Source organism: Oryx dammah, unplaced genomic scaffold (genome assembly GCF_014754425.2).
Source record: "Oryx dammah isolate SB20612 unplaced genomic scaffold, SCBI_Odam_1.1 HiC_scaffold_13, whole genome shotgun sequence".
NCBI lineage: Eukaryota > Metazoa > Chordata > Mammalia > Artiodactyla > Bovidae > Oryx > Oryx dammah.
This window is the reverse complement of record NW_024070197.1, coordinates 2,002,182-2,028,331: the sequence shown is the minus strand read 5'-3', so window position 1 is coordinate 2,028,331 and position 26,150 is coordinate 2,002,182. Positions and strand designations below refer to the sequence as shown.

General features: G+C 47.6%; 1 protein-coding gene across 3 annotated transcripts; it reads left to right on the top strand.

The window, feature by feature from the left end:
- Window positions 1-609: 609 nt before the first annotated feature.
- ZNF667 (zinc finger protein 667) lies at window positions 610-23,882 on the top strand. 3 transcript variants are annotated; one of them, XM_040251751.1, is made up of 6 exons: window positions 610-813; window positions 9,101-9,261; window positions 13,347-13,437; window positions 14,930-15,056; window positions 16,725-16,817; window positions 21,068-23,882. In XM_040251751.1, exons 3-6 carry the CDS (start codon window positions 13,381-13,383, stop codon window positions 22,645-22,647), a joined length of 1,857 nt encoding a protein of 618 aa, XP_040107685.1. In that variant the 5' UTR covers window positions 610-813; window positions 9,101-9,261; window positions 13,347-13,380; the 3' UTR covers window positions 22,648-23,882. The 3 variants fall into 3 exon arrangements, with proteins under 3 accessions (XP_040107685.1, XP_040107686.1, XP_040107684.1); XM_040251752.1 differs by having other exon boundaries at window positions 791-898; XM_040251750.1 differs by lacking the exon at window positions 610-813 and adding an exon at window positions 1,304-1,411.
- The last annotated feature ends 2,268 nt before the right edge of the window (window positions 23,883-26,150 follow it).

Genomic DNA, 26,150 nt, shown 5'->3' with positions numbered 1-26,150 from the left:
AAACTCACAACCACAAAAACTGGAATGTACAGAGTTAGTATTTTAACCTCTGTGGGCCAATGTCTGTGGCCGCTACTCAGCTCCGCATCGTCCAAAAGCAGCCACACATGACGGGTGGAGGTGCACAGGCACACACATTCAAAATTAGCTTTCAAAAATTAGTACATCAAAAGTTTCCACACAGGTTGTTGTTTTAGTCACTCAGTCGTGTTCGACTCTCTGCGACCCCATGGACTGTGGCCTGCAGGCTCCTCTGTCCATGGGATTCTCCAGCAAGAATACTGGAGTGGGTTGCCATACCCTCCTCCAGGGGATCTTCCCGACCCAGGGATCCAACCACAGTACCCTGCATTGGCAGGCGGATTCTTCACCACTGAGCCACCAGGGAAGCAGTACCCAACCACAAATGGTGGGTTACGTACACACAACGCGCGATCACCACACCTCCCATCGTCTCAGTCCCGCGGTCCCCTCACGCGCCGCCACAAGAGAGCGCCCGCGTCCCCACCGGGCCCACACGCAGTCGCGTCATCACAAGGCGTGGAAACAGGCCGCAGGGGCTCCTGGGAGGTGTAGTCCGAGTCTCGAAAGGCGGCGCGCAAAGGACTCTGGGGCAGCCAAGTAGCAAACGAGATTCCACCCTTGTCCTGGAGGACCATCCCTTCGCCCCGCTCCTGGGTCCACTCGACTCTAGGCCAGACAGATCGGAGCCACCGTGAGCCGGGATCCTGCAACCTCACGTCACGAGGCTTCTGGGAGGAGCAGCCTGAGCTCGCAGAGCGCAGGCGCCAGCGCGCGCGTTCCAGGCTGCGGGTGAGCCCCGGCTCTACGGCCCTGTAAGCCCTGGGGGCAGAGGGAAGGGTGTTGGGACGCAAAGCCCCCGGACGGGAGCGTGTAGGTATGGATGCCCAGGAGGGCAGCGAACTGGGGAGACTGGGTCTGGCTGAAGGGACCAAGGCAGGGCCTCAGCATCTGAATCCATCTACGTAATCTCCTAAGGACCGCTACCGGTGCGGCCCCCCGGGAGCGCTAAGCGCAGCCTGCACCTGCGCGCTTCGGTGCAGGGGCGGGGCTTCGGGCGGGGCCACGCCCCCAAGAGCGGCTCGGATTGCCCGAGCGCGCCTGCCGAGGCCGGCGTGTGAGAGGGCGGGGCCTCGGGCGCCAGCCGGTGGGAGCGGTGAGTGAGCGCCTGCGCGCCGCGTGGCTTTGTTTAGGGGCGGGGCCTCGAGCGCTCGGGGACGCCCTGGGGGCGGGGCCGCGGCCCGCCGACGTGTCCCGCGCCTGACGGGGCGGGGCCCGGGGGTCTCGCAGGGGAGTGCGCAGGCGTGGGGCGCGAACGGGGAGCCGGGGGCGCGCGAGGCGCCGGCGCAGCTGCGGTGGTCGCCGCCCGGGCGCGACCCGGGAGGACGGGGTGAGCGTGGGGGTGTGTCTGGCTGAGCTGTGTGTCGGGGCGCCCGCGACCGCCCGCGGGGCCTTGTCTGGTGGCGTGGTGACGGAGTGTGAGACGAAGGACTGTGCGAAGCGCGTGGTGGCGGCGCCGTGCTGTGAGGGGAGGAGGGCGTGTGGTGGCGTTTCTGCGGGTCTGTGACCGAGCCGGCCACGTGGGGACGGGGACGTGCCTCGGGCCCGCGTTCGTCTTTCCCCGCGAGGTCTGTGGTGGTCGTGTGAGGAAGAAGCCACTGCGCCTGGGGGAGGGCGCCGGGGGCCGGCGTGTGAGCGTGGCGGTGGGGATTCGTGCCGCCGGAGCGCGTTCGGGTGTGTGACCGTGGAAGTGGCCGTGTGGCGCTGTCTGGCGTGGCTGCGTGGTTCGACCCGGTGGCTGTCCGACGTCAGCGGCTCTGCGGTTGTGCGTGGGTGGCGGTGTCCCGGCGCCGTCGTGCTGTCTCTGTCCCTGCAGCCGCGGGAGGAGGGTCCCGGCGGGGAGGACGCTGCGCGGCTTCACAGGCGTGCAGGCTTCTGGGAAAGATCGGGTGATGACAGCCCCCGCGGCAGCGCCGGGACGGTTACCTGGGGTAACGGCGTGAAATCCAAGTACCCAGGGCGGAGCGTGGCTCTCAGCCCGGTGTGGGCGCTGGGTGTTTGCTGTCTTGCTGGTGGCCGCGTGCCCTTGTCCCCGCCCTGAGGTGGGAGCACAGTGGGGAATGCCAGCGGAATCTTCGGTTCTGAACTTGAGATTGGGCGGCCATCCTGGAAGCTGAAGAGCTGAGCTCTTCTGGCCCAGTTGCTCCTTTTTGTCTGTTATTGCATTAATGCATCTGAAGGGAGGGCAGAGTCAGCCGTGGTTTCCCAGGTGGCACAGGGGTAAAGAACCCGCCTGCCAGTGCTGTAGACGCAGGCTCTATCCCTGGGTCAGGAAGATCCCCTGGAGGAGGAAAGGTCAACCCACTCCAGCATTCTTGCCTGGAAAATCCCATGGACAGAGGAGCCTGGTGGGCTGCAGTCCGCAGAGTCAGAAGAGAGTTGGACAGGACTGAGCGTGCGTGCACGTGCACACACGCATGTCTCTGGGACCTGTGACTGCATATGGTTGTGTGTTTGCTTCCTAACAGTGTAGCTTGGGGGACTCTGGGACTTCTGGTTCCATCACTCAGTTGTTGTGTGATCTGGGGAGAGGTCACTTATATTGCCACTGCAAAATGGAGGTAATAGTACTGAACTTAGGCTTGTGGTGAATGTTAAGTACTGGGTTGGCCAAAAGGTTTGTTTGGGTTTTTCTGTAAAATGTTATGGAAAAACTCGAGTGAACCTTTTGATCAACCCAGTCGAAAAGTGCCTGACACAAGTAAGCAATATATAAATGATAATTGCTTTATTATTAGTGTAATAACTGCAGAGATTTCACAGAGAATAAAATCCACACAAGAAGAAAAGCAAAAAGTGGAGCCCCAGGGAAGGGGTTTCAGGTCGAGAGGTAAAATAACCTTAAAGTCTAGGTCAGGCTTGCATTCAGAATTTTCTGGTCAGGGTCCTGGGAGGGCAGGAGCAGAGGGTCTTCCCGGATGGAGCTGTCCCGAGGGAGTGCGTGCGGTTGCCGTCCAAGATGGGAGGTGGCAGGGACTGGGGAGAAGTATTCCTAGGAACACAGAGATCTGGAGACATCTGTCAGCCTGTCCAGGGCTTCTCAGCTTTGGCACTTTGGATAGTTAGGGTCAGATAGTTTTTCGTTGGAATGGGTTACAGGGAAGGGCTGTCCTATATCTTGTAGGATATTTAGCATTATCTCTGCCTTCTACCTGCTAGAAGCCAATAGCACACCCCGCTTCCCCAGTTTTGACAAGCAGACATGTCTCTGGACACAGTCTGGCCTCCTGTGGAGGATACAGTCCTCCTAGTCAAGAACTACTAGTGTGCAGGACCACGATGAGGGCACACCATGAACATTCTCAGGGCCTGAGGGTGGGCCGGAGAGGGAGGGGGCTCGACGAGAGAGGGGATAGAGGGATATTGTTCGGGGGATGAGAAAGGAAAAAAGGATATCTGTGGCCTGCCGCCTGGGTGGGCTCTGAGAGGCACTCCCTCACTCAGCATTCAGATGCCTGCCATGGGCCAGGCTGACGAGACAGACTAGGTTTCTACTCATCTGGTGCTTGCATTTAGTCGAGAGATGAAGTTAAATTTATAGCAGGTGGCAATAAGTGTCTTAAAAAGTAAAGCAGGGTGAAGGGATAATACAGTGACAGTGGGTGCATTTTCAGTATTAATACCAAGGCTTCCTGTGGACATCACAGTTAACTCCAACGCCAGGAATGACCCCTTGGAATTCTATTTTTAAAAGATTATTGATTTATTTACTTATTTTTGGCCTCACTGGGTTTTCATTGCTGCTCTCGGGCTTTCTCTGGTTGTGGGGAGCAGCGGCTACTCTAGTTGCAGTGCACCGGCTTCTCATTATGGTGGCTTCTGTTCTTGCAGAGCATCCCAGGCTCTAGAATGCAGGCTCAGTAGCTGTGGCACACGTGGGCTTAGGTGCCTCGAGGCATGTGGGATCTTCCCAGACCAAGGATCGAACCCATGTCTCATGCGTTGGCAGGCAGATTCTTAGCCACTGGACCACCAGAGAAGTCCCTCCTTGGAATTCTTGGATCAGGGAATATAAGAGTTCGAGCTTATCAAAGACTTTCTCCTCCCCGGTGCTCAGGTCTGGGGTTCAACAGGGAGATCTCCAGCCTGGGGCTCCGAGACTGGGGCAGTAGTCTAAACTGTGGCTTTGCATGGAGTAGAAATCTTAGAAGATAGGAATGAGACATGCCTGGACTCAGGTCCCAGAGATTGACTTGATTATTCTGGCATCGGGTCCCGCCCTCAGTTTTTCATTTAAAAAACTCCTGAGAGATTACTGTGTACAAACAGGGTTGAGAGCTACAGCTGTGAGAGTCTGTGGGCTCTTCTGGGGCTTCTCAGTATAAGAGAAATTAATTTTATGGCGGGGAGGAAAGAGGAGATACCAGTGACCAGTGCTTCCAATACCTTGTCAAAGGCAGTCTTGACTGCTGTACTTCCCTGTGGAAGGGACATTCCTAGCCCTATCCCATTTTAAGTGAGGAAGTCAAATCTGTTCCCACGCCCAGCAGAGAAAATGGCAGGGCTGACATTCAGGTGCAAAGCCTGTGTTTTCTGTTCAGCTGCGCTTGCGTCTTTGGAGAAAGTACCTTCCTGTATCCCTGGTGTCTGAGGCTTTCAGGTTCAGGGTAAGAGTGAGCTTAAAATACTAGACAGGTGGTACAGCAGGAACAAGCTGGCTGAACAGAGGCAGTGAGACTGTGCCTTTCAGGTATGTCAGGACCCGTCCCCCACTCGACACCCAGCAGAGCCCCCCGGATCGTGGGGGTGCTGCGCCCAGAAGGGAGGCATGGCCACTGTCCAGTAACTTAAAAAAAAAATTCTTTCTCATTTCGGCCGTGTTCGGTTTCTGTTGCTTTGCGCGGGCTGTCTCTGGTTGCGGGGAGCAGCTGGCTGCTCATTGCCGTGGCTGCTCCTGTTGCGAAGCACAGGCTCTAAGTGTGCAGGCCTCAGTAGTTGCAGCGTGCGGGCCCAGTGTGGCTTATGGGCTCATTAATTGTGGCGCACAGGCTTAGTTGCTCTGTGTCATGTGGAATCCTCCTGTACCAGGGATCGAACCTGTGTCCCCTGCCCTGGTGGGCAGATTCTCATCCCCTGCGCCATCAGGGAAGTCCCACTGTCCAGTAACTTTTGTGTGTTTGTGTTTCAGCAAAACTTTACAAAAATAGTGGCCAGATTTGGCCCCCACACTGTAGTTTTTGGACCTCTGCCCTAGACTATGATTTTTCCACGAGGTCTTGGACAGAATGCTCTGTTGATTTCCCAGGCCATGGCTGGGCCTTGGGGAACCTAGGTGGGGTAGGGCGGACTTCAGAATTCTCTTTCTTAGGCCCGCCGGAGGCTGAAGCACTGGGCCAGGGAGGGGGCTGATGTGGGAGAGAACCGGGGCGGGCAGGAGCCCCCTGCTGCCATGAACTCATCTTAGGTAATGCTGATTCTTGGGCTTACTCAGAAGCCACCAGCTCCCAATCCATGGGACATCAGAGTCACCCGGGGCACTTGTTTACAGTTTTGGGCCCCTGACCCCAGACCTTGCAGGAGGTTCAGTGAATCTGTGCTGGGGGTTCGTCGAGTCTGTTCTCCCGGGCATCCAGGATGGCCTGGCTTCCACACATGGTTCCACCTCTCAGCAGAAGTGGGGCTGGTGAGGGACAGAGGGGAGCGTGATGACGGTTTAATGGGCCAGGGCCATCCTTCTGCAGGTGGGGCAACAGTCTGTAGAGAAACCCGACTTGCCCAAGGTCACTTGGAGCTGATGTCACTTTTCACCTCGGGTTTCTGGCAAGGACTGGTGGGGGGAGGGTTGCAGGTGAGACGCTGAGCAGGAGTCAGATAGGTGGCCCAGGGAATGCTTTTTGAGAGAAGCTCTTCTCTGCCTCCTGTGCGTCCAGCCCTGGAAAGATGGTGGCCAGGCTGAGGGCTGAGACTGAAGTCCTCTGCGTGAGGAGGTGGGAGAGGGCTTGTGCAGCCCCCACGCCCGGGTCTGGGGCCCGAGTCCGCTGATGGGCCTCGGCCCCACCGTGCTGCCCGAGTTCCTGGGGAGAGAAAGCTGGAAGCCGGAGGATGCAGCCGTGCCTTCTCAGGAGCCCAGGGAGGGGTGGCCTGGGAGAGCAGGCCTGGGAGCCTGGTCCACGTTTGCCCATGTACCGGACGTCGTTTCGCGTTTCAGGCGGAGGCCTTGAGGACCTGTTGTGCAGGGGCGGACACAGCTAGGGGCTGGCTGTGATGAGGGCACTCCTGAGTCCTGGGGACAAATGCCAGCTTCGGGGTCCAGAGGGGCAGAATCTGCCCTCCCCACCACCGTCACCTGGCTGGAGGGGAGCTTGTGGTCAGAGCCCCAGCTGGGAAAGGAGAGAGTTCCAGAATGTGCCAAGAGCCTGACCACAGGCCCCAAACACGAGGTCCTGGAGACGCCCGACTCCAAGTGCCCTTTGAGAGCCAAGGAGGGGCCGGATCCGGAGGGCAGTCTGTGCGTGAGGACCTGGGCCCTGTCCGTCCTGCCACGCGGGCTGTGTGCCCGCCGGGAGGTGTCCGAGGCGCAGGCGCGGCTGCTCTGTTTCTGCTGCTGTGCCTTCTGCAGAGCACTCAGGGCAGCCGCGGCGCCTCTCAGATGTCCTCCTAGTTCTCCTGAAGTGGCGGAACATTCCAGGTAGAGGGCACGCTGGCCCTGCATGCGGGCGCCGGTCTCCAGCTGGGCCTCCCGAAGCTTGTGCAGCCTCTCCGCGTCCTTCCCCAGCTCCAGTGAGCAGCCTGGGGACCCCGCGCAGAGCCATGTGACCTCAGGGAAGCCCTCCGTGAGAACGTTGCCATAGCTGGTGGGCTTCGTGACGTCCTGGCAGGTGCGCGCGAGGCGGGTGTTCTGGTGGGACAGGGGCTCCAGCCGTCGTAGTCTTGGTGCCCAGCAGTGTCGTGGGGGCTCCTGGTCGCCTCCTTGCTGCCCGCCTTCATGCTGGACGTGTCCTTGTTGAATGGACGGGAAGGGGTGCTCGGGGAAGGAGCCCTGGCCGTTTACCACAAGCGGCGATGTCTCGCCACAACCCCCGTCAGCCACCACCACGACCTTTGGCTCCTTCCTGCCTGGGCCTGGGATGGCAGTCAGGGCTGAGGCTCCGGCCCCACGGTATCCAGAGCCAGGAGCCAGCAACGCTGGCGGCAGTGTGGGGTAGAGCTGTCCAGTGAGTTTTGAAGCTTGTACTCATCCGGGCTCCAGCCATCCGCATCTGAGGAGCAAGGCTTCAGTGCTGTGCTGAGCTGCACAGCCCTTTCCACCCTGTGGTCTGGGACTCAGAACACAGGCCCAGTTTAGATCCCTCCCCTGAGGCGCAGTGGGGTCCAGCCTCTTTATTTTGTGCTGTTGTTTCGAAGAGGTGATTGTCTGTGCATTTGCCAAAGCATAGATAGGGAAAAGGGAATTTTGAAACCTAGTGACCCAATTCCATTCTTCAGGGACAGTCATTGCTACCAACTTCTTTATTCCATTTCCAGAACTTGTCTGTGCCTTTTCACTCAAGTATTCATATCCTGTTTTTTTTTTAACCTAAGCATTTTCCTCTACACCTATTTTCCATCATTATACCATGTCTTGGAAATCACTTCACACACGACAGGCACAGCAGATTTCTTAGCCTCAGTAGAGCTGACGTCGTGGGCCTGATTGTTCGTTCTGTGCTCTGGGCACTGTCCTGAACCTCGTAGGATGTTTAGCAGCGTCTCTTGTCTCTGCCCATTAGATGCCTGGAGCACCTCACCCCTCAAGCTGGGACAACTACAAATGTCCTGGGAGCACAGTTACCCCCAGGAAAGACCCACTGGTGTCGTGCTGCCTTATTCCTTGTAAGGCTCCTTGGTGCCCCATATGTGCATGTAGCGTTCCCTCACTCCTTTTCTTACTGAGAGGCAGTTGTTTCCAGGCTCTTGACAGGTAGTTAATCAAAATGGGGAGAACCTTTGTATTCTGTTACAGGTTTATCACTAAAAGGCCATTGCTTGTAAGCTTAAGTTATACACAGTGGCCCACCACTGGGAACTCTGTCTGCCAGGTAATGAGCATGGAGGAAAAATATCTTTGTTTAGGTCTCCGGAATCATCCTGAGCAGGGCCACCTGTGAATGACGGCAGCAAGGAAGAAATTGACACATCCCTTTCAGAGGCTGACTGGAACCAGGAAATGTTTGCCTTTACTCCCTCCTCTCTTTGCATAAAAGAAGCCTGAATTCTAACTTAGGCAAGGTGGTTCTTTGGGACATGAGTCCGCCACCTTCTCATCTCCTGGCTTTCCAGATAAAGGCACTGTTCCTTGTTCAAGCAGCTCGTCTCTCGGTTTATTGGTCTGTCATATGCTGAGCACTGTGAGCTCAGACTTAGTAAGATGATGATAATTAAAAAACTAACACTTGTTTAGCACTGGCGCTCTCCTGAGTTCATTGAGTGTTTTCATTCATTTAATTTTCACAGCAGCCCTGTGGAGTTGTCCTGGTTATTTTCCTCGTTTGGCTGTTGAGGAAGCTGAGGCCCAAAGAGGACAGGGAGGGCGTCTGAATCACTCAAGGAGTGGGTGGCGAAGTCGGAAGCTAAACCCAGACCGCCTGGCTCCAGATGCATGCCCTCCACCGAAGCCCTGCCCTGGCTCCTCCTGCAAACCCTGTCATTTTACACACATGCAGGAATGTCTAAAGACGTATCAGAAACACCTGGGTCAGATAGCGTGTGCACCCTCAGTCTTAGGCGGCATTGCCAAGTCGCCAGTCTCTAGCCAGCCCTGTGTGAGAATTCTTACTGCAGCCCTCTTGGTGGGTGTCAGGCGTCCTTGGTGATGCTTGGTGTATACCAAATTAAAAAGGGAAAGGAAGGCGAGAGATAACCGTGTGCCTGTTGTTGAGGGTAAGCTTCTACCAGCTAAGGGCGAGGCAGATTTGTGTTTACCCCATTGTACAGGTGAGCAGACTGAGGCTTTATGTAGCTCTCCCACAGCCAGTAATCGGCAGAGGCAAACTTTGAATCCAGAATTATCTAATGACAAACTGCTATTCTTTCCTCCCAGCTGTGCCAAGTTCCTCGGAGGAAATTACTTCGTGGACAAGAATCACACTCCTTCAGTTCACGGTGTGTGACAAGCACAAGCAGCTATGAGAAACCACAGGATGGATGCTGCGCCACTTCCTGGAGCAGTCCTCTTGACTTGAGTCAGAAAGGAAGAATCTGGTAAGTGACTTTAAACACAGTTTTTATATTAGCACAGGTTTATCATGATGTGGAATGCGAAAGTCATATGGTTGTTGGAGAAAAAAGAACAGAAGACTTCAGGAGTTTTCTGTGGTTGGGCAGCTGCTTTGGGGTGTTCTCAGGCTGCTGAGTTAGACTTGAGCCCTCCTTTGCTGTGCAGGGACGTTAGTCGGAAGAGCTAACAGGCCGCGTGGCAGTGGAGTGCTGGAGCTGGCCTACCCCGGCTCACGCAAGCCCGTGGCGCACACGTCTCCCCAGCCTCAGGCTCAGTGGCATCAGTTTGATACCTTACAGCGCACTCTGATGGCAGTCTTCACACCATGGAAATCGGCAGACATTGCAGACTACCCAGCATCCATTTCAAATACAGCAGTGTGAACGTGGCCTTCTGCAGCAGCCATGAGTTTGTTCTCTGTGAGTCTCTCCCTGTTTTGTAAGTAGCTTCTTTCGTGTCGTTTCTGTTTAGATTCCACATATAAGAGATGTCACACGGCACTCCTCCTTCTTTGTCTGACTTCACTCAGTAAAACACCCTCTGGGCCCATCCGTGCTGCTGCAGACGGCACCGTCTCATTTTGCTTGGTGGCCGAGTACATCCCCTTGTATATAGGTCCGCACCTTTGTCCGCTGCTGTCAGCGCACGTTTAGGTTGCTCACGTGTCTCGGCTGTTGGCAGCGCTGCTGCAGTGAACGTTGTATCCTTTCAGGTCATGTTTTTCTCCAGATCCACGCCCAGGCCTGGGCTTGCAGGGTCATATGGTAGCTCTACTTGTAGTTTTTTAAGGAACCTCCATACTGTTCTCCATAGTGGCTGTACCAATTTACATTCCCACCCATAATGTAGGAGGGTTCTTTTCTCTCCCCCCCTTCTTTAGCATTTATTATCTGTGGATTTTTGATGATGGCCATTCTGACTGGTGTGAAGTGATACCTCATTGTAGCTTTGATTTGCATTTCTCTAATAATTAGCTGTGTTGAACATCTTTTCATGTGCCAATTGGCCATCTGTGTGTCATTTTTGGAGAAACGTCTACTTAGGTCTTCTGCCCACTTTTTGAGTGGGTTGTTTGTTTTGATGCCGTTAAGTATCATAGTTCAGTTCAGTCGCTCAGTCGTGTCCAACTCTTTGCAACCCCATGAATCACAGCACACCAGGCCTCCTTGTCCATCACCAGCTCCCGGAGTTCACGCAAAGTCATGTCCATTGAATTGGTGACGCCATCCAACCATCTCATCCTCTGTCGTCCCCTTCTCCTGCCCTCAATCTTTCCCAGCAGCAGGGTCTTTTCAAATGAGTCAGCTCTTCGAATCAGGTGGCTAAAGTATTGGAGTTTCAGCTTCAACATCAGTCCTTTCAGTGAACACTCAGGACTGATCTCCTTTAGGATGGACTGGTTGGATCTCCTTGCAGTCCAAGGGACTCTCAAGAGTCTTCTCCAACAGCACAGTTCAAAAGCATCAATTCTTTAGCCCTCAGCTTTCTTTATAGTCCAGCTCTCACATCCATACATGACTGCTGAAAAAACCATAGCTTTCACTAGACGGACCTTTGTTGACAAAGTAGTGTCTCTGCTTTTTAATATGGTGTCTAGGTTGGTCATAACTTTCTTTCCAAGGAGCAAGTGTCTTTTAATTTCATGGCTGCAGTCACCATCTGCAGTGATTTTGGAGTCCCCCCAAATAAAGTCTGTCACTGTTTCCACTGTTTCCCCATCTGTTTGACATGAAGTGATGGGAGCAGATGGCGTGATCTTAGTTTTCATAGCTGTTTGTAAGTTTTGGAGACTAACGCCTTACCAGTCCCATTGATGCAGGTATTCTCTCTCAGTCTGTGGGTTGTCTTTTTGTTTCGTTTATTGTTTCCTTTGCTGTGCAGAAGCTTTTGAGTTTGAGTAGGTCCCATTCCCGGAGAAGGCAATGGCACCCCACTCCACTGCTCTTGCCTGGAAAATCCCATGGACAGAGGAGCCTGGTGGGCTGCAGTCCATGGGGTCGCTGAGGGTCAGACACGACTGAGCGACTTCCCTTTCACTTTTCACTTTCATGCAGTGGAGAAGGAAATGGCAGCCTACTCCAGTGCTCTTGCCTGGAGAATCCCAGGGACGGAGGAGCCTGGTGGGCTACAGTCTATGGGGTCACACAGTCGGACGCGACTGAAGCGACTCAACAGCAGCAGCAGCAGCAGCAGGTCCCATTCCATTTGCTTTTGTTTGTTTCACTTTTTTGTGAGGTGGATTGAGGAAGACGCTGCTGGGGTCATGTGAGAGCGTCCTGCCTGTGTTTCCCTGTAGGAGGTTCATAGTGTTCGGCCTCACGTTTAGTCTTTTTTGAGCTTATTTTTGTGTACGGAGTTAAAGAATGATCTAGTTTCACTTTTTTTACCATATGACTGTCTAGTTTTCCAAGCACCATTTATTGAAGACCCTGTCTTTCCAACATTGTATAGTCTTATTAATAACACATTTTAAAACTCAATACACTTTATCTGACATATTATCTTTTCAACTTGTAATCAATATAAACAATTACCCATGGGATTTTTTACATTCTATTTTTTTTCATACTAGGTCTTTAAAATCAGGTATGTATTTTATGGTTAGAGTGCACCTCAATGCAGACCCTTAATTTTTATTGGAGATATTTGATCTATATTTAAATTTTGTAAAATTTATTATTAGAGGGAGGTCCCTGGTGGCTTAGTGGTTAGGATTCTGGGCTTTCACTGCTGTGCCCTGGGTGCCATCCCTGGCTGGGAAGCTGAGATACTCCACAAGCCACATGGCATGGCCCAAACAAACAAACAAACCCAAATTGTCTCAGACATACTTAAAAGTTTTACAGTAACTGAACTAAGGATCAGTTTTCAATCTTAGATTAGTGATAAATTTTAATTTGATGATTCTATTAGTTATCATTTTTATGGTTTTAATAATAATTGAAATAAAATGAAACAGTTTCTTATTTCCAGAACTCAGTGTCTGCTGGTATTCATGTTGGACAAGACAGGTATAGAGTGACAGGGTGATAGAGGGCCTCCCTTGGAGGATTCTTGACGTCTCGCCTCTTACTCTCTCACCCTGGTGCACACCATTGAGGTTTCTCTTCCAGATTTCTGCGCACCTGTCTAATGAGCCCCTTCTGCAGCTCTTGCTTCCCCTTCCTACCCCACCAACACACATCCATAGTATTGGCCACATAGCCACCAAGGAAAATTTTCGTTAAATGTTAAGTCAGTCACATCATTCCTCTGCTCAGCTACCACCCCTCCCCACACCTTACCACACTTAGATCAATTCCAAACTGCTTGTCGCTCCCTTCATGACCCAGTCCCTCCTGACCCCAGTCACCTCAGGCCCACCGTTTCCCCGCTCTCTCCTGCTGCTTCTGCTCACCATCCTCTGCCCTCCACACCCCTAGTGTGTGCCCGTCGCAGGCCCACCGTCTCCCTGCTCTCTCCTGCTGCTTCTGCTCCCCTGCATTCTCTCTCTGCCCTCAACATGCCCAGCGTGCGCCTGCTGCAGGGCTCTCGCACCTGCCGTACCTCTACCCAGAATGCCTTTCTCCTGGTGCCCAGGTGACTCACGCGTGTGCTGCAGTCACGCCTCGGCTCCGGGTGGCCTCTTCTGAGAGGCCTCCCCCACGCCTACCCCCCTTCCCTGCTCAGGTCTTGTTTCCTTCACAGCAGGGATCGCTGCTCACGCTGGTCTCTGTGTGGGCCTGTCCTCCCTGCTGGAACATAAGGGACTGGGAGCGGGTGCCTCTCTGCTCTGACTCTGCTTCCCCGCCAGCCCCTGGGACAGCTCCTGGCACGTGGCGGGCACGCCACAGCTACTTGTCAGCTGGAAGAGCAGGCGTCTGCCCCTTTCATTGTCTCCTGACCTGGCGCCTCCTGCGATCTCAGAAATAGACTGTTGGCTGTAGCTTCTCCCTGATGCTGAGAAAGGGCAGGAATGTTTCAGATGATGCTCTGACTTCCCCGGTGCGTGTGTGTGACCAAGGTGTGGGCCCAGAGGCTGTGGGCCCTCCCGGTGGCCCAGGCAGTCTCATGGCTTCTCTTTTCCCAGGCCCACCTTCTCAGTGCTCTGCCCTCCTCCTGCTATGAGCCCTAAGACGGAGGAGAGGATGCCTGCTGCTCGGGGGAAGTCCAAGTCCAAGGTAAGTAGTGACTGCTCTTCCTTTGGGAAAGTTCTGGCCTTGTAGGAAACCATTTCTTTCCTTCCGGCCCCATGGAGACCCAGGCAAGACATGGCCCCTGGTTTCCTTCCATTACCTCAGAGGGTGAGAGCGTGAGCAGGGGCCCCCTCTTCTTTTCTCTCAGTGTGTGCATGACCTTTCACCTATTCATTCAGTGTCTCCAGGGGCTCTGCCTGTCTCCCCTCCCCAGAGAGAAGGCCAGAGACACTGTGATTTCGCAAGGTGGACATGAGTGCCCGGGTGGGAGCTGCTAGGGCAGAGGGCTGGATGTTGTCCTCCAGAGTTAAATCTGTAATGTTGCCCTTGTTTCTACTTGTACAGTCCGTATTTACAAGGAGGAAATTTCTCTAACTTTGAGAGACTTCTGACCCTGTAGGTATTCAGGTAGAGTTAGTTGGACCCAGGCCAGTGAGCCAGCCTCCTATGATAGGCATGATTCAAGATTTTAGCGATCAAGCAATTTTCTACAGTAAGCCTCCTGAATGCAGTTTCTCATAATAGACACTTTTGCCCTTTAAGTTGTGTGTATTCGTTCCCTGTTGCCACAAACTTGGCCACTCAAGACAGCATACATTTATTTTCACAAGTTTGTGGGTTGGGGTTCAGACCCAGCTTGGGTTAGCTGGGTACTCTGTTTTGGGTCTCACAAGAATGAAATCAAGCTGTCCGCCAGCTGTGGTCCCATCTGATGCTCAGGGTCCTCTTCTGAACTCAGTGGTTGCTGGCTCAATTTCATTCCTTCTCCTCCACTTCCTGAGTGGCTCCCTTTGTCCCATCTTCAAACCAGCATCAACAGGTCCAGAACCACTCATGCTGCAGATCTCCCCGACTTCCCTTTCCGCTTGCCTCTTCCGCCAGCTGGAGAAAATCCTTTGCTCTTGGGGGCTCCTGTGATGACACTGAGCTGACCTACATAATCTAGGCTACTTCCTCTTATTTCAAGGTCAACTGATTTAACCTTGAAAACATCTGCAAAAATTTTGCCACATATAAAGCACTCACATGTGGTTAGGGACATGAATCAAAAGCAAGACTGCCCAGACTGAACCCCAGCTTCTCCATTTACAAGCTGTTAGACCTCCAGTAAGTTACCTCACCTCTCTGGGCCTCAGTTCCCGTATCTGTAACATTGCTGTGGTCCTCTTGGCAGTGCCCCAGTCGCTGCCTAACGTGAGATAGTGCGTGCAGGGTACCTAGAAGAATGCCTTGTCTTTGTCAGTGCTGTGTAAATCCAAGTTGATATGCTTTTTATGGAACAAAACCTTCAATACCAGCTGTATCATACTGCTTTGTGTTTTATTTCTTACAACTGCCCCTTTTGACCTTGGAACCTCAGTGTTTCCTTCATAGAACCCTGGCATCAGGCGTCTTCCGTGTCCGGAAGCCCACTGTTTTCTCCAGCTGTGTGGAAGCACAAGCCCACAGTGAGCGGATGTCTGCTTTTCCATTTCAGGCTCCAGTGACATTTGGGGATCTGGCCATCTACTTCTCCCAGGAGGAGTGGGAATGGCTGAGCCCCATTCAGAAGGATCTGTATGAAGACGTCATGTTGGAAAACTACCAGAACCTGGTTTCTCTCGGTGAGGCTCTCCTGCTCCCGTGGTCCACAACTGGACTGTTGAGGGAGATGAATCCATTAGTCGGGAATAGAAGCCACTCCAGTTTGGCTTTTTTTTTTTAATAGCTTCATTGAGGTATAATTCACATATTATACAATTCACCCATGTGAAGTATACAGTTCAGTTGGTTTTTTAAGTGTATTTACAGACTTGAGCACCCATCACCATAGTCAATTTTAGAACATCTTCAGTTCAGTTGCTCAGTCATGTCCAACTCTTTGCGAATCCATGAACCGCAACACGCCAGGCCTCCCTGTCCATCACCAACTCCTGGACAAACCTATGTCCATTGAGTCGGTGATGCCATCCAACCCTCTCATCCTCTGTCGTCCCCTTCTCCTCCTGCCTTCAATCTTTCCCACCATGAGGGTCTTTTCAAATGAGTCAGCTCTTCGAATCAGGTGGCTAAAGTATTGGAGTTTCAGCTTCAACATCAGTCCTACCAGTGAACACCCAGGACTGATCTCCATTAGGATGGACTGGTTGGATCTCCTTGCAGTCCAAGGGACTCTCAAGAGTCTTCTCCAACATCTTCATTACCCCCCCAAAAAAGCCTGTGACTAGCATCAATCACTTTTTTATTTACCTGTGCCAACTAATGCCCCCAGATTAGGCAAACACTGAACCATTATTTACTTTCTGTCTATGAATTTTCCTTTCTTGGTGTTCCATAAAAATGAAATTAAATATGTTGTCCTTGTCTCTGACTTCTTTCATTTAAGGTAATATTTTTGAGGTTCATCTGCATTGTAGCATGTATCAGTACCTCATTTCCTCTTCATGGCCAAATAATATTCCACCTTTTGTTTTTCCTTTCACCAGTTATAGGCATTTGGGCTGTTTCCACTGTATGGCTGTTATGAATCTGCTGCTATGAATGTTCGTGTACAAATTTTTGTGTGGATGCATATTTTCATCTCTCTTGGGTATATGTCTAGGAGTGGTAGGTACTGGTCGTATATCAATAGTAACTATATATATAACCTTTTGAGGACTTGGGTTGTTTTTGAGAGAAATAATTTAAAGAATTGACTTTTAACAGGTACTATTAAAAGGTGAATATTGGACGCTGAGGTAACACAGAGATGGTACCTACAGGACACATCCTCCATCCTAGGGCTGGAAGGACAGAGGGAAGAGTTTGGAGTTTTAGGACTTTGGGGATGGGACTCAGATTTCAGAAGGAGAGGGGAGCACTGCCTGTTTTGTTTATCCTGCTGAGGGGGCGACGTGAGGCTCATTCTGGGAGTCACGGGAAAAAAGCAAAGCAGAAATGGAAACCACCAGTACTGCTATTGGTGGATGCTGACAGGGAGCAGCTGGCATGGGAGTGTGGGTTACAGCAGACCAGAGGACTGACTGCAGGCTTGGATGTGGGAAGACTGTAGCTGAATGACCAGCCTCAGGAGCTCTGCTCCAGCTCTTCCCCAGAGTAGCTGGTTTTGTAGAGTTAGAAGTGAATAGCTCTGCTGTCTGTGACTGACCTTTCATCCTTTTTCTCCACCTACCCTTCACATCCTCTGTGCTCCTTTTGCGTGAATAAACCCCGTTTTTCTTGAGACAAAGCCTGATTCTAGTAGCTGTGGTGCCCACATCATGCTCAGTTCCAGTGTTTTTCCTGTGTTGTAGGACTTTCCTTTCGGAGACCGAACGTGATCACCTTATTGGAGAAAGGGAAAGCGCCCTGGATGGTGGACCCAGTGAAAAGACGCCGGGGCTTGGGTGAGTGCCTTCCATCATAAAAGGGCACCGTCTTTAAGATAGTAATTGAGAGCCACTTTCTCCACCTCACAGACCCCAAGGTTGTGCAGAAAACTCAAGTCTCTTCCGTATGTGTCCCCAGAGGGAGAATAATTCATGTTCAATAAGCCTCTCACTAGGTATCTGATATTCTTTAAAAAAAAAAAATTATTTATTTGGCTACGTCTGGTCTTAGTTGCGTCATGCTGGATTGCCAAACAGACTCCCTAGTTGTGACACCTGGGCTTCAGAGCTGACAGGCTTAGTTGCTCCATGGTATGTGGAATCTTAGTTCCCTGACTGTGGGTTGATCCTGTGTATCCTGGATAACAAGGTGAATTCATAACCATTGGACCACCAGGGAAGTCCCTGATACTCTTTTTTAAGTACAGGTTCCTCCCAACAGCTCTATAAGGTAGGTCCTCTTATTATTCCTATTTTATAGATGAGGAAACTGAGGGCCAAAGAAGTTCAGTGACTTGCCCAAGGTCATCTAGCTGGGAAATAGCAGCAGAGTTGGGGTTTGAACCCCAGCTTCTGATCTCAGAAGCTCAGGTTTTAATAGCCTCATCCCCATCCTTCTTTGGTTTTCATATTTCCCTTCAGAGAAAGCGTGTGTGTTCTGACTTCTCTAGTGATTGTATTAATAATAATCTGACTTGCATCATTGTCTTCATTCCTTAAAAAAAAAAAAAATTAAAACTCTTTCCCATAAGCGTTTATTTTGACTGCTTTTCAAGAACTCATTTCCTTCTCTAGTATTGATAGATTCCTCTTTGATTGGTCAAATTATAGGTTTTTAAATTTTGTTGTGCTTTTTAGTTGATTTTTACAGCTATGACTTTAATTTTTTAATTGTAAAAAGCACATAACATTAAATTTACCATCTTAACCATTTAAATTTAGTTTTTATTTATTTATTTTTTGGCTGTGCTGCTTGGCTTGTGGGATCTTAGTTTCCTGACCAGGAATTGAACCTGGGCCCTCGGGAGTGAGAGCACAGAGTCCTAACCACTGGATTGCCAGGGAATTCCCATCTTAACCATTTTAAAATGTACAGTTAAGTATTTTGCATTGTTGAACAAGAGGTATCTAGAACTTCTTAAATATTGCAATACTGAAACTCCGTACCCACTAAATACTAATTCTTCCCACCTTTCCACTCAGCCCTTGGTATGATTTTGACTACTATGGATACTTCGTATGAATGGAATCATGCAGTATTTGACCTTCTGTGACTAGCTTTTTTCCACTTAGCATGTCATCAAGGTTCACCCGTGTTGTACATGACAGGATTCTCTTTTGTAAGGTTATGTAATATTCCACTGTGGGTATATACCACATTTTCTTTATTCATTCATCTGTTAGTGGACATATGGGTTGCTTCCACATCTTAGCTACTGTGATTCATGCTGCAGTGAATATGGGTGTACAGATAAATCTCTTCAAGATCCTGATTTCAGTTCCTTTGGATATATACCCAGTGTCAGTGTTGTTGAATCGTATGGTAGTTCTGTTTCTAATTTTCTAGGGAACCACCATACCATTTTCCACAGTGGCTACAAATACACTATTTTTCATTCCCACCAGTAGCACACAAGGGTTCCGGATTCTGCTCATCCTTACAAAACTTGTTTTCTGTTTTGTTTTGTTTTTTAATATATATATTGGCTGTTTTTATGTTGTGAGGTGATATTGTGGATTTAATTTACATTTCTCTAATGATTAATGATGTTGAGCATCTTTTAATATGTTTATTGGCCATTTGTCTGTCTTCCTTGGAGAAAGATCTATTCAAGTCCTTTGCCCATTTTTTAATAGGGTAATTTGTCTTTAAGTTGTAGAAGTTCTTGATATATTCTGCATGTTTGTCCTTTATCATATATGTGATCTGCAATATCCATAGGTTGCCTTTTCCCTCTTGTTTTCTCTGAAACACAAAAGTTAAGTTTGATGTAGTCTCATTCTCTTCTTTCATTCTGTTGCCTGTGCTTTTCATGCCATAGCCAAGAAATTCAGTGCCAAATCCAATGTCCTGAAGCTTTTCCCCTGTGTTTTCTTCCTAGGAATGTAATAATTTTTGGTCTTACATTTTAGGTCTTTAGTCTATTTTTGAGTTAGTTTTTGTATATAGTGTAACTAAGGGGTACATGTCCATTCTTTTGCAAGTAGGTACCCAGTTTTCCCAACATCATATGTAGAAGAAACTGTTCTTTCCCTTTTGTGACAGTCTTGGCACCCTTGTTGAAAATCATTTGACCAGATATGTAAGAGTTTATTTCTGGGCTGTCTGTTCTCTTCCATAGGTCTGTATATGTACCTTTATGCCACTGCCACACCATCTTAATCATTAGGAAGTCTGAAGCATCCTTCTTCATTTCTCTGTTTCAAGAGTGTTTTGGTTATTCAGGGTCCCTTGAGATTCCATATGAATTTTAGGACTTTTTTCTACTGCAAAAAATATTACTGGGATTCTGATAGGGATTGTGTTGAATCTGTAGATAGCTTTGAGTGGACAGGTTTACAGTATGAAGCCTTTCAGTCCACAAGCACACGATGTCTTTCCACTTATTTATAGCTTTGATTTCTTTTAGCAATGTTTGTAGTTTTCAGTGTACGAGTCTTTCATCTCTTTGGTTAAACTTACTCCTAAATATTTTATCCTTTTTGATGTTATAGTAAATGGGATTGTTTTCTCAGTTTCCTTTATGGAGTGGTCATTGGTGGTATATAGAAACAAAACTGACTTTTGAATGTTGATTTTATATCCTGCCACTTTACTGAATTAATTCACTTATTAATTCAAATTAATCAATGTTTAAGCTGTTTTGGTGTGAAATTGAGGTAGTTCCTTCTGTTCCTAGCTCATTGAGTGTTTTTTATCATGAAAGAGTGATGAATTTTGTCAAAAGCTTTTTCTGCATCAGTTGAGATGATCCTGTGGTTTTTGTCCTTTAATTTGGGGAATGTGATGTATTACATTTATTTTCCTGTGTTGAACTATCCTTGCACTCCAGGTATAAATCCAACTTGCTCATGTGTCTGATCCTTTTAATGTACTGTTGAATTTGGCTTGCTAGTATTTTGTTTAGGATTTTTGCATAAGTATTTAACAGGGATATCGGTCTGTACTTTGCTTTTCTTATGGTGTGTCTTGTTTTGGTGTTAAGGTAATGATGACCTCATACAATGAGGTAGTAAGGATTCCCTCTGCTTTTGTCCTCTGAAAGAGATCATGGAGAATTAGAATGATGTCTTCCTTAAATGTTTCATTGATTTCACTAGCAAACACATATGGGCCTGGTACTTTCTATTTTGGAGGGTTATTAATTACCGATTCAGTGTTTTAAATAGATATGTGCCTATTCAGATCATCTTTTTCTTATGTTTAGAATTTTGGCAAATTGTGTCTGTCTGTAGTTTACCTTCTGCCTTTCCTGGACATTTCCTATAATAAAACTACATTTATCTATTGAACAGTTTATGGAGTTTCATGTGGTATATGTTGTTGTTCAGTTGCTAAGTCTTGTCCAACTCTGTGACCCCACGGCCTGCAGCATGCCAGGCTCCTCTGTCCTTCACTATTTCCTGGAGTTTGCTGAGGCTCATGTCTGTTGAGTCAGTGATGCCATCCAGCTGTCTTATCCTCTGTCACCGCCTTCTCCTCCTGCCTTCAGTCTTTTCCAGCATCAGGGTCTTTTCCAATGAGTCAGCTCTTTGCATCAGATAGCCAAAGTACTGGAGCTTCAGCTTCAGCATTTTCTTTAGGGTTGACTGGTTTGATCTCCTTGCGGTCCAAGGGACTCTCGAGAGTCTTCTCCAACACCACAGTTCAAAAACATCAATTCTTCAGCATTCAGCCTTCTTCATGGTCCAACTCTCACAGCCATACATGACTACTGGAAAAACTATAGCTTTGATTATATGAACCTTTGTTAGCAAAGTGATGTCTCTGCTTTTTAATAGACTGTTTAGGATTGTCATAGCTTTTCTTCCAAAGTATATGGTACATATTTATTCAATAATAAAACCTTTATTCATTTCAAATTGTACTTCTGTGAATTTGTTATTAAATATTTCTATAAAGTCCTTACTATGTTAAAACTATAATAAAACACTCAAGGAGTTATTACTCTAATTATCATCATTGTTAGTACTTTGATTGATAATTATTGCAAAAACTTCATTTTTTTAGCACAGGAAAACAAACTGAATTTCTTGATGTCTTTCAGACTTAGGGTCTAAATGTGAGACCAAGAAGTTACCTCCAAATCAATGCAACAAATCTGGGCAAAGCATCTATCAGAAACCAGTTTCCACGTCACAAAAAGCTCCCACAGGAAAGAGAGGTTGCAGGAAAAATTCAGTCCTAATAAAACCCAAGAAAGTACATTCAGAGAAGAAATCTTTAAAATGTAATGACTGTGGGAAGTTCTTTAGTCAGAGCTTATCTCTTAAATTTCATCAGAACTCTCATGCTGGGGAGAAGCCTTATGAATGCAGTAGTTGTAGGAAAGCTTTCAGACAGATCTCATCCCTCATTCTTCACCAGAAAAACCACAATGGAAGGAAAAGCTTTGAATGTGATAAATGTGGGGAAAGCTTCATTCAGAGAACATCCCTGCTCCTACATGGGAAAATTCATGGTGAAAAGGAAGTCTTTGACTATGGGAAGGCTTTGAGTCAGTGCTCATCTCTCAGTATACATCAGAAAATCCACTTTGTTGAAAATGTCTACCAGTGCAGAAAATGTAAGAAAGCCTTCATTCGCATGTCATCTTTTTTACTTCATAAGAAAATTCACAGTGGAAAGAAAATACACAAATGCAATAAATGTAGGAGAGTCTTCAGTAAGAAATCAGTCCTTGTTATGCATAAAAGAATTCACACTGGAGAGAAAACTTGTGAAAGTGAGAAGGCCTTAAGTCACAGTCTGCAGCAGAGAAGTCACCATTTAGAGAATCCGTATAAGTGCAGAAAATGTGGGAAATCCTTTAATAGAATTTCATCCATTATGCTTCATCAGAGAATTCACAATTCAGAGAAACCCTACAAATGCAATAAATGTGAGAAGATCTTCAGGCGGCTTTCAACCCTTATTCTACATCTAAGAATTCATAATAAAGAGAAACTATACCAGTGTAATAAATGTGAGAAGGTCTGCAATCGGCATTCATCCCTTATCCAACACCAGAAAGTCCATACAAAGAAAAAGAAACTGTTTGAATGTAAAGAGTGTGGGAAGATGTTTTCTGGAACTGCCAACCTTAAAATACATCAGAACATTCATTCTGAAGAGAAACCCTTCAAATGCAGTAAGTGTAGTAAAGTTTTTGGGCGCCAGTCATTTCTTATTGAACACCAGAGAATTCATACTGGAGAAAAACCCTATCAGTGTGAGGAGTGTGGGAAAGCCTTCAGTCACCGCATCTCTCTTACGAGGCATAAGAGAATTCATAGTGAAGACAGACCCTACGAGTGTGATCAGTGTGGGAAGGCCTTCAGCCAGAGTGCACACCTCGCCCAACATGAGAGAATTCACACTGGAGAGAAACCGTACACATGCAGAACATGTGGGAAGGCCTTTAGCCAGCGGACATCCCTCATCCTCCATGAAAGAAGTCACACTGGAGAGAAACCCTATGAATGCAACGAATGCGGGAAGGCATTTAGCAGCGGCTCCGATCTTATTCGGCACCAGAGAAGTCATTCCTCGGAGAAACCCTATGAGTGTAGTAAATGTGGGAAGGCATACAGTCGGAGCTCATCCTTGATTCGACATCAGAATACGCATTCTGAGGAAAAGGCCTAAGATTGTTTTAAATATGTAAAAGCAGAGAGGGAGGCCAGCCAAGTAGCAGAGACAGAGGCATGGGAAAATGCATGTCTGTAACACAAACTGTAAAAATGGGGCAGTTTGATGTTGTGTCCCACCTTGAAAGCCAAAGAACAAAAGTCACTGGTGATTTGACCGGAGGATTTGAAATCAACTGAAGCAGTGACTTTATCAGACATCTTAGTTTCAAAATAACAAGCTCAGATGATTGGGTCAGTCATTTTTAATGAAGAGCATTTTTCATTTGATAAAAACAACTGGTACTTTATTTCCATCGTAACTTTAAAGCTGTTTCATTGGTCATGTACAACAAAGTACATTGTAAATCCATTTTCCTGGATGGATCTGTGAGCCTTACTTAAGGTCATGTGAAGAAAGAATTTGAGTTTGTCCCTTAGAAGTATCACAGAAGGGATTTTCTCACAAACCAGGGTGCCATTTTCAGCTAACAGTAACTTGTGGGTGAGAATAAAGAAGGCTGAGTAAAGAGATAATAGCACTCACAGTTGTGTGGAGTGATAGAATCGTGACCATACTGTCTCTATTGATATGAAGATACATGATCTTCATGGTGTGAAAAATCTAACAAGCCTGGGACAAGCTAATGGGGAAAACCCAGGATGTACTGAAGAATGAGGAACTTCAGAACGGGGAGAAATTATTATTATTTTGTTTGTATATGAATTTATATTTATATGAATAAACATTGGTATTTTTATGTAAGAACACTGGTGCGCAACAAGTGATTGGTGGAGAATGGGGTGTCGTGGACTGAATTCATGTTAAAAACCTAACCCCTGATGTGACTGTATTTGAATTGAGGCCTTTTGGGATATAGTAAGGGTTAGATGAGGTCTTGAGGATGTGGTCCTCATAATAGGAATGGTGTTTTTAAAAGAAGAGACACCAGAGATCTCTGCTGTGCGAGGACACAAGAAGACAAACGAGCCCTCACCAGTATCCAGCCGTGTGTCGTCCTGACCTCAGACTTCCAGCCTCCAAAACTGGGAGAAATGAATTTTACGTCACTCAGTTTATGGTGTTTCATTATGGCAAACTAAACTAATACGTGAGAAAAACCCTGCATTTATGTGCCAGGCTTTCTTGTCAGCTGTTCATTATATATACAGTAGTGTTCAGTCCCTTTCCAGTTTGTGCAAAATATGTAAGAAATAAAATCAGAGGTTTTTTTTGGAACTGGGTTATATACAGTTGGACTCTTCTTTGTGTTTTCCTAATGCAAAAGCCATTTTTGAAAATACCCATATCTTGTTAAGACAACTATGTGGATTGTTTGACCACATGGTTAGGTCACTAACTTTGAACATAGCTGAGAAAATAACAACTGGATTTATGAAGGGAGCATGCATGCAGTATAATAGAACAATTAATTTTCCATTTACACTTGTCATATCAGTCTGCAAAATCAGCATAAAAATCAGCACTTCAAGCAAATGGATGAGCAGACAACACAGAGAAGGCTTGTGGAGGGCCCTGTCTTTTCTCACTGCTGTTCTGTACACACACCTCTCTACTTTGCAAGTCCTCTGCCAACTTGCCCTAGATGTTGGTTCCAAATCAATGGTCACAAACCTAAAGCATGTCGTGTACTAATAAGACGCTGTTCTTGCCTGCAGGCACTTGCAGTTCAGGGAATACAGACTATTTAAATATGGAAGCATATAAGGTACACAAGTAATGTCAAGGATAGTGAACTCCATGGTGATTGATCACTTTTGGAGACTGATCGTATTAACGGCAGGATAGATACTTACTAGGCACACAAATGTTGGGAGGCTATTGAAGGCAACAGAGAAAGTACAGATGTACAAACTAATGGCAGAGGGTTGTGAGGTATTAGGGGAGTTACAAGTTCTAGCATTTAGTACAGTGACTGGTGCAAAGTAAGTGGTAAACACTCGTTAATACTGAATGAATGAAAATAACCTGTTTAGCCGGATTTTCTCTTAAGGCATAGTCAAAAGGGAACACTTAAATTTGAAGGTCACCCAGACATTGAGATAAACCTGTGAAAAACAAGCCCTCACTTTAAGGAATCACTAGTGAATTTTGAAGGCTGTGATGAAGTTAGGGTGATCATAGCAACAAGCAACCCTAAACCTCATCCAGTTTTTAACTATATTAATGAAAACATGAAAGGCTTAACAAGAAATGGCATGATCATTTCTAAGGATTAAAATCTATTTACTTCTGTTTCTACTGTCCAACACAAGATACATGGAGTTTGGTCAAAAGTAATTTTTACAAAGCTACAAGAAAAATCAACACCCACCACCAAGAGACAAAAGCGTTCAAGAACTGGAACCAGACTCCCTGACACAGAATTTTAAATAACTGTGAGTAATACGTTAAAGGCTCTAATGAAAAACGTGTTTAACAGGCAAATTAGATGGGTCATTTGATCAGAGAGCTGGAACTGTGAGAATCAAATGGAAATAATAAAAAAATTAATACAATAGAGATGAACAAAACCTTCAACAGGCTCATAGGTATACCTGACGCAGCCAAGGAAAGAATAACTGAATTTGAAGGTAAGTCAATAAAAAGTAGCTAAACAAGGAGGGTAGGAGTGACAGCAAAGAATAGATCACCCAAGAGCTGTGGGGAAAGAGCTGTAGTCCCCACACATAACATAATGGAATCCCAGAAGAAACAGAGGAAATGACTGATAAATATCTGAATAAATAATGGATAATGACAACAGAACATAAATCTATAAAGCTTAATACCAGGAAAGATTTTGTTAAGACATTACACAGGAACAAAAATGGGGAGGGGGGACTGTATGAAATTTTTCATGAAAATATCTTTCAGAATTGATAGAGAAATGAAGACTTTCTCAAAGAAAGAAAAAAAATACATTGCCAGAAGACCCTACTCTAAAACAAATGTTAAATGAAGTTCTTTAAGCAGAGGGATATGAACCATAGCATATACTCGGATATGCACGAAGATCTGGAAATGGAATAAATGAAGGTAAGATAATTTTCTTAACTTTTAGTTCAGTCAGTTCAGTCGCTCAGTCACGTCTGACTCTGTGGCCCCATGAAGCACAGCACGCCAGGCCTCCCTGTACATCACCATCTCCTGGAGTTCACTCAGACTCAGGTCTATCGAGTCAGTGATGCCCTCCAGCCATCTCATCCTCTGTCGTCCCCTTCTCCTCCTGCCCCCAATCCCTCCCAGCATCAGAGTCTTTTCCAATGAGTCAACTCTTCGCATGAGGTGGCCAAAGTACTGGAGTTCCAGCTTTAGCATCATTCCTTCCAAAGAAATCCCAGGGCTGCTCTCCTTCAGAATGGACTGGTTGGATCTCCTTGCAATCCAAAGGACTCTCAAGAGTCTTCTCCAACACCATACTTCAAAAGCATCAATTCGTCAGTGCTCAGCTTTCTTTATAGTCCAACTCTCACATCCATACATGACCACAGGAAAAATCATAGCCTTGACTAGACGGA